Below are 7,972 nucleotides of genomic sequence, written 5' to 3'. Positions count from 1 at the left end.
ATTAGCAGAGCAAAGGTTGTGCTCCATGACATGGTGGTTGAATCTATTATTGAACAGGACAGGGCTGATGTCTGAAGGATGTAATTCATAGCTTCAGACAAAGTGGACACTCATGAAATGTTAATTTTTATGCTATAAAGACTGATCAGGGTGATTATCAGGTGAGATAATTTATTTAGACATTGGGACTTCAGGGTAATTTGGTGTCAAAGTACTGTTGTGTTATGAAAGGGACAAGGCTGCAACAGCTGAAGAATAGAAGGAAAAGATGCAGGAAAATGCATCTTCTGCACAGTGCAGAAAAGCAAGTGGCTAATGAATGCTTGTATCTTGCAGATGGAGAGAAAAGAAGCTTGCTCTTTGGAGAGAAAAGAGGCAAAGTACAAACATTTTATGCTGGAGGGATAATAGAATATCAACTTGCAGCCTTTCACACCTCAGAAATGTAGAATGCCTTCAACAGATGAAGCAGAAAACAGGTGCCATCAACCTAAAATTCTTTACTGCCATACTATTAAAAAATTCCCCCAAACCATCTGGAGAATAAAGTAATAAATTATTTTGTATAATTTTCACTTATGGGAAAAATACAATTTTGTTCTAGTCTTTGAAAATATAATTTAAGCTGACATGTTAATTTCTTAAAATACATGAAAAGTTTTTTTGAAAACTAGTCCCATTGCCTCTTCTGTAGAGCAGTGTACATACAAACAATTTCTGAGATCTCTGGAATGGTAGTTATTGTCTTTCGCTGAATGTAAGAAACTTTAATGATGCTAACAGTGAAACCAGCTATTACTCTTCATTTCCCTGATAACTTTTTTAGCAATAGGGTCAAACTCCCACTGTTTCGGTCCATGAAAGAAGTAGAATAATCCTGGAAATGAAAATGTAAAGCATTATGTTATGGATACAAGAAATAGCTTCATTCTGACAAATCCCATTCATACACACAGGAGAGCATCTCTTCATTTCTCTTTTGCAGGATGCAGCAATAATGACATTCATCTTAGTTTCAGAACTTATGATCTTTAGAATTAAACTGATTTTACATAAAAGCTTATTTCATTTACCTTTCTGTTGAAAAAGAGCATCAACCCTCTGACTAATTCCTGGAAATTCATCAACTGTCAGTCTAGGATAACCCTTCTCCATGGACTGGCTGTTTTCATCAAACCTAAATCATATGAAGGGAGACATGCAATTTTCCAGAGTTTAGACTTCAATTCTGCACCGAGTTCAGCAGCTTTTAAAATATGCCCACCCATCTGCAATTTAGTTGGTTTCTCTGGGGTTGCAAGAGAAAGTTGTGTTATTTACTTCCACACGTGGCTGCAGGATGCTGGCCATTGTGTTTTCCAGGAGGTTGTTTCTTGTTTGCTGATAAAGGTAAACACTTGCAAAGAAGCATCCTAAGCGAGAAAAATGGGAGGAAGACTCACATTTTTGACTCCAGGGATGGGATTTCCCTCCTCTGATGATAACAGTGTGACAGTGCATGGAAACTGGACAGATTCATTCCTGCTATAGCACATATTTATAGCATGAATTTTGACTCTTCCTCTCAGATTTTGATAAGATATTGTACATAGTCCTCTAATACCTGACAAATTTAGATGGTGGCAAGGAATCTGGCGTATTTCTAATACATCAAGTTCTTCCCATGTGAGCCAGGACAATTTTTATGAGATAGGACTAAATTCAGGGGACTTGAAAGGAGAATCTGAATTGTTCTTCCAGATTTGAGGAACCCTCTCAGGGGAAAAAAAACCGAACCAAAAGAAACCAAGCAAACAAAGCCTTTGTTTCACTTCTCCTTGGATACAAGAAATATTTTTCACAGGCATCTGAGGCTGAGAGAATGAGTTACTAGGTAAGAAATGCGTGTTGTGGTTTACTTGCATGCTGTTGTCTTGTGACCAAGGCAGTAAAATAACAATGCAAGATATTGTAAATACTCTACCCAAATTAATCAAAACCAAAAAACAGGAAACCACAGGAATCTCAAAATCCAGATGACACTGTATGTATCACTGAGGAACCCCACAGTTAGTCACAATAAGGTCTGTGTGAACCATGCTTGCCCTGGTTCAATCCTCTGGTTGTCTGAGGACCTTTGCAGCCACTGTGCTTGCACACAGAAGGAATCTTTCAGCTTCCCAAAGCTGACTTCTTTCTTCCCCTGCCTGCTCTTTGGCTATCAAGACTCACTCATGCCAGTTTGGGAATAGGATTTGGAGGGAACCTACAGTTACCTGAAAGGTCTACTTTCTCTTTTATCACATGTTCACTTTAATTTTTATTCAGATTATATTGGAGTTATTAATAGGAAAACATTTGTCAATTCTTCTTACCTCCAGTACTTGTCACCTATGAAAAAGTCTGTCTTCCCTGTATTTTTATTACAAACAGCTGCATCAACTTTCTTGACACCTTTAGGGAAGCCCAGTGTGTTGATATTCTTTGGATAACCAAGCAAGACCTGATATCCGCTGATAACCCAGAATTTGTTGCCTGTTAAGACAAATTAAAATATTTAGTTCTGCCAGTCATTTTCAGACAGTAAATCACAAAATGCACTCCTTTATTGTAGGTTGTAGGAAAATAGATGAAATATTCTGAGTTTTTATTTTACCTATTTGAAAAATGTATTTTATGCACACATCCCTTCTGCCCACATAATTAAATTAAGAAAAAAAATTAGACAAAATCTCATACTTCACCTTTGAAAAGTAGGATCTGATCTTTTGTGTTCTCATATGCAGCTTCAATACCAGGAGGCAGATTTGGCCACAAGGCAGAAATTAATTCACGTTCAGCTTCTGAGTTATCAGGATATACCCGCCATAAGTGCCTGATTTAAATATGAAACAGGTTTGCAGTACATAACAAACCACAGAAACTTCTGTATGTGCAAAAGAATATGAGCAACATTGTGACTTACAAGCTCTTTCTTGTCAGTGGAGCTACCTGGCTTGATGTGTCAGAAAGGAAATTAGTCCCTGCACTGGGAAGTGTCTGGTTTTTTTATTCTATCATCTTCATGCTGGCATTTGATCATTTATCAATCATTGATACTGATTGATAAATGATCAGTTGTAAGCAGCTGAATATTTCAAGCTGTCCCTATACTGTATAGTGAGAAGTTTATAGGAGCCCAGCTAGGACTTACTGTAACCTCTTCAGCAGATGAATTCCCCAGATGATTTTGGGCTTGCAGAGGGGATTGGAGGAGAGATTGGCTCAACTGTATGGTCAAATGTACTTATTTCCTAGTTTGTTAGTTACTTAGATTAGTAAAATTAATTGAACACAATTAAATGTTCAAGGCCAGGTTGGATGGGGATCTGAGCAACCTGGACTAATGGGAAGTGTCCCGGCTTGGAACTAGATGATCTTTGAGGTACCTTCCAAACCAAACCTTTATGTGATTATCTGGAAATATTTGCATCATTAAGTCAAGTCAACTCAGTGTAACCATCTATGCATTTGGGAATAAGGTCTCATTGGGATTGAGGTGTTTTCTGGAAAAAATGAAGCTTTTTTTTCAGGGGATCCTGTAAAATATTAATACAACTAATATCTGCTAAAACTTTAATTTCCATGAATTGAAATGCTTTTTTCTCATTGTAAATGCTGTAAACATGTGAACCACAAAAGTATTCAGTCTTTGTATAAATCAAGAAAAAATAAACCCCGTGCAGACAAATGTCACATCAGTATTTACCTGCCCTTTAGAAAAATGATTTCTTGTCGGAGTGTAGTTACAGCATCAAAAGATGTCTGGGAGCCACAGATTTCAGGCAAGGTAGGGGTGGTTGGCCTTTTATCTGGGGCATTTGGTGGGGATCCTGAGGGAGAAATTTTGGAAAGATTACACCAAATTGTAGAAATATTAAGGTTTCCACACCTTGCTTTTTTAATATTATGTAAATATGATTAAGTTTATGGTGAAACTTTGTGAAAGAGATTATTTCTCCTCTGCTTACCTTTTTTTTAAAGCCATGGATTTTACTCACCATAAATTGATTGAATGCCACTTATATCATCTGGAGAGAGGGGAAATTCACTGGGGCTGATGTAGGCATAATTGGGGAACATGAGAGCTCTCTGATCATTAGAATGGGAGAGACCCAGGGCATGGCCAAACTCATGAGCAGCAACAAGGAACAAGTTGAACCCTTATGAAATGGATAGAGAGAAGAGGTCAGTCAAATTTTACTCTGTAAATGGCTGATATGATCACAGCATCAGGCTATTGCTCAGTCACATTTTTCATACAATATATTGACCTTCACTAGGGAATGCATCTAGGTGAACATATTTTTGTGTAAGACAAGATTGTGGTCTTCCCCCACTAGAAGGGAGAGACTTTTGACCCTCTTGCTTTCTGTTAGCTACTGAAAGTGTGTGTGTGTCATGAGTAGATATCTGGGGGTGAGTGTGGGTGCAGCTCTTTGGAATGTCCTGGCAGGGTTTCCTGGCTGAGGTAGAACAGATTAGATAGTGAGTCAGATCAAACTAACAGCTCTCCAGGGCAAGGCAGGAGGACACACTCTGTGCTCACCACAGCTATCAAAGTGTCACTCTGTGTGTCACTCTCCCTCCTACAAACCTGAGAAGGAAAGGTGAGATCATGAATAGACAAGGAAAAATAAAATATTAGCAGAACACTTTACCTTTTTACCATTGGGACTTTAAAGTATACAGTTTCTTAAGAGATTTATGAAACAAAATAAATTTTAAAAATATTATGCTTCTGCATGCTTATTCCCAGTCAAATATGTTAACAAAATAAAGAAATAAAAATGAAATTTCCTTCAACATGCGTCCCTCCAAGTAAGACGCCTTTCTGAATTAGGGAAGAATGATCATCTGTCCTGCAGACCAAGATCCAGAAATGTCAACAGATTTAATGAAGAGCACAAGTCTGTGGCAGAGGAGAGGACTGGTCATCGATTGCCCAAGAAAGGCTGGCTGAAGCCAAGACATTCATTTCTCAAGAACCCAAACAAAATAAAACCTCATTTTTTCCACACATATTTCCAGTCAGTCCTCCTCTCTCACGAGTCTTCCAAGTGCTCCAAGTTCTGCAATGTCTGGCTGCTGGAGCTGTGCTGCTGAGGAACAGCAGAAAACCTGTGGTTGACCCATTCAGTCCCAGTGTGGGGAAAACATCACATTTAATCATGTGACGTGTCCAGCACTCATCCCTCTCTTTTTTTTCCCACCACAATAAACCCACAGTCTCCCCCTTGTGCAGCAGTTTTACAGCACTTCTCTGTTCATTAGTGCCTTGCTCTTCCTGACCTCAGTTCTCTTGTTGCAGCTTTCCATCCCAAAAAGTGGATGAGAAAAGGGTCTAAAGTAGCAGAGGGTAATGTGCCTATGTGCTGACAGACCTGCCAGAGGCATTAGGTACTGTGTGGCCAGCCTGGAGGCTGAGCACAGCAGACATCCCCAGACAGATTGAGGCTGGGCACTCAGTGTTCCCCTCTCTGCTACCTATTGTTGAACCTACCCTGGAATTTTTAGTGAAGACTCTTCATTATCCCTGGTGGCTGTATTGATTTTTAGGTGGTGGGGATGTCCTCTGAGGGCTGCTGCAAAGCACAGTAGTGCCAGGCCTGGTGTGCACCAGAGGGGAAAAGAGAAAGCTTTTATCAAGGCTTGTGAAACTCTGGGCCACCACCAGCCCCCAGGTAACAGTGCTGTGTCTGTGGCATTCCTACTTGAAAAGGATTGTCCTGTTGGTATTTTTATCAGGGCTAATTACGGACTAGAATAGATCAAGGTGTTTATGTCTGTTTCACTGTAAGTATCCCTGTTAGAGGACAGCCTGCAATATCCTCAAACTGCTCTTATAGTTAATGCTGTGTTAGACTGTTCATCTCAGTCTCTTCCTTCACTTAAATAAAATCAGAATGAAGTTTATTCATCTGCATAACACTTTATAAACCATTTTTGAACCTACCAGCTGAGCCTGTGGTCCAGTTTTCATCCTCGTCAAAGTGCACATCACCGCCTAAACCATTGCCAGGTGGAAAAGCGTGAGCCAGAACTCCAAGGGGGCCATCAAAATAGCGGGGGCAATGTTCATGAACTAAATAACATGAAGTTGATACAACACTAAGCTTAGGTAATGACTATTGAAAAATATATTACTTAATTTTAGCATTGAGTGCAGTATTCATTTTACCTTTGGTCCCAAAAGCAATCATTATATCTGCTATTCCCTTATGAATGCGAGTGAAAATCAGCGGGGTGACAGCACTCCACACTTTAAACGCCTTCTCAACTGCTTTATCCACATCCTCCTTGCTCATATCTGGTGTGTAGTTCACAATTCTAGAGTTAAGAGAATTCAAGCATAATATTTAGTATTTGCAGAAAAAGGAAAATCCTTAACATGGTTAAGAAGATGAACATAAAATAAAGAAACAATGTAACCTGTAAACAAATAGTTCCCAAGATTCATCTTGGGCTGAGCGAGTTTGATATGTAAATACTGAATGTGTTTGAGTATGTGATAACTGTCCAATATGTCTTTTTCATAATAGTTGTGTACACAGTATTGATTTTTTCTTAAAATGGGCCTTAGCCAGGAGGTTGCCCCTTGAGCATGAGGAAAGTTGTCTCCTCAGATTTCTGTGACTACTATACTGTCGTCTCAGCAAATTTTAAAGATAACGAGGCTTGTACAGGGTGCAATTGATGTTTCTGTTTGGCTTACAGGATATTGGTTAGGAGTGATACATGACAGGCAAAATACTATGGTTGAACCAGTAAATGTAAAATACCCAGCTTGATTTTCAGAAATTCCTCTCAGAAGCATGCATGGCTAACAGCTGTGGAGAGAGAAACATTTTTGTATTCCCAACAGGAAACAATTGCTATAGAAGTTATATTTAAGTATAACAAATTTGGATACCCACAGATCTAAAATTTAAACTCAAAAAGTAATTATACTACCTGTATGTCAGTTTGGTTTTTTTCCATCCAGGCAGGGTGAAGCCATAGAGACCCACATCGGGAACTCCACACCTGGGTTTCTTCATCATTTCCAATGTCTCATTATCTGGTTTTCCCGTCACTTTCAAACCAAAGAATTGTTGCATTTTCTGAAGTTTTTCAGCTGCAGATTCAACATTTATTTTCCATCCAAGTTGATTTGGATCTGGCTCAACAGCATAGAATTTATTCAAGTAGTTCTAGTGAAAAAAAAGCGACATGTTTCACATTTTGATCTGTTTCTTGAACAAATAAATACCTTAGGACTGATATTGTTTGTGTAGGTTGCTGGCAGATGTTTTCATGAGGATCATAGCTAAACAGAAACAGACAACATTGTCCTGACTCTTATTAACTTCACATTTCCAGTTTGTACAGATTTATCCTACTTTAATATAAAGTTCGAGCAGCAGAGCTCTATGCAATAGCATTGTCTTAGAAATGCAGCAAGCTACTGTGCAACAGGAACACATAGAATAGGTCTAAAAATAGAGGGCTCATGAGATCCCAGATATGGATAATGCAGTTACCTGTACAAACTTTGCATCTTCTTCATTGTCTTTCTCTAGGTGGAAGGGAAGAGCGCTAGAAACAGCTGTGCATGTCACAAGCCAAATTGAAAGAGCCTTCATTTTTACTCTCATCCCTGTCCTGGTAGGAGAGCTGTCTGCTTTCTGCTCCATGTGCCTCCTTTCTCGTGTCCCAGTTTGTATGGTTATGGGGTGCTTTGGAGAGTCAGCTGTAGACTGACTCAGAGCTCATCATGCTCTGATTCCCCCCACACAAGTTATAACACTGTGCAGACTAACACAATAAAACTTAATTGAACCCATCCGACTTCACAGTCATCTGAAGTCAGTTGGGATTTGAATCTGTTTAAGCAGCTTGGCTACCCTTTCAAAACTGGCACTCAATTTCAGTTATTTTACACTGACTTTGACAAACCTGAGCAATTTCATGC

The 7,972-nt window shown here is 39.1% G+C and overlaps 1 protein-coding gene across 1 annotated transcript; it reads right to left on the bottom strand.

The window, feature by feature from the left end:
• Positions 1-689: 689 nt before the first annotated feature.
• LOC129134798 (matrix metalloproteinase-27-like) lies at positions 690-7,697 on the bottom strand. Its single transcript, XM_054654474.2, has 10 exons — positions 7,542-7,697; positions 6,973-7,211; positions 6,200-6,348; positions 5,975-6,103; positions 4,020-4,181; positions 3,728-3,851; positions 2,724-2,854; positions 2,355-2,514; positions 1,074-1,177; positions 690-877 (listed from the first exon to the last, which is right to left on the bottom strand). The coding sequence occupies exons 1-10, from the start codon at positions 7,692-7,694 to the stop codon at positions 777-779; spliced, it is 1,452 nt and encodes a 483-aa protein (XP_054510449.2). The 5' UTR covers positions 7,695-7,697; the 3' UTR covers positions 690-776.
• Between the last annotated feature and the right edge of the window lie 275 nt (positions 7,698-7,972).

This window comes from Agelaius phoeniceus, chromosome 2 (genome assembly GCF_051311805.1).
Source record: "Agelaius phoeniceus isolate bAgePho1 chromosome 2, bAgePho1.hap1, whole genome shotgun sequence".
NCBI lineage: Eukaryota > Metazoa > Chordata > Aves > Passeriformes > Icteridae > Agelaius > Agelaius phoeniceus.
Note: the sequence above shows the minus strand (reverse complement) of the source record. Positions and strands in the feature narration are given on the sequence as shown.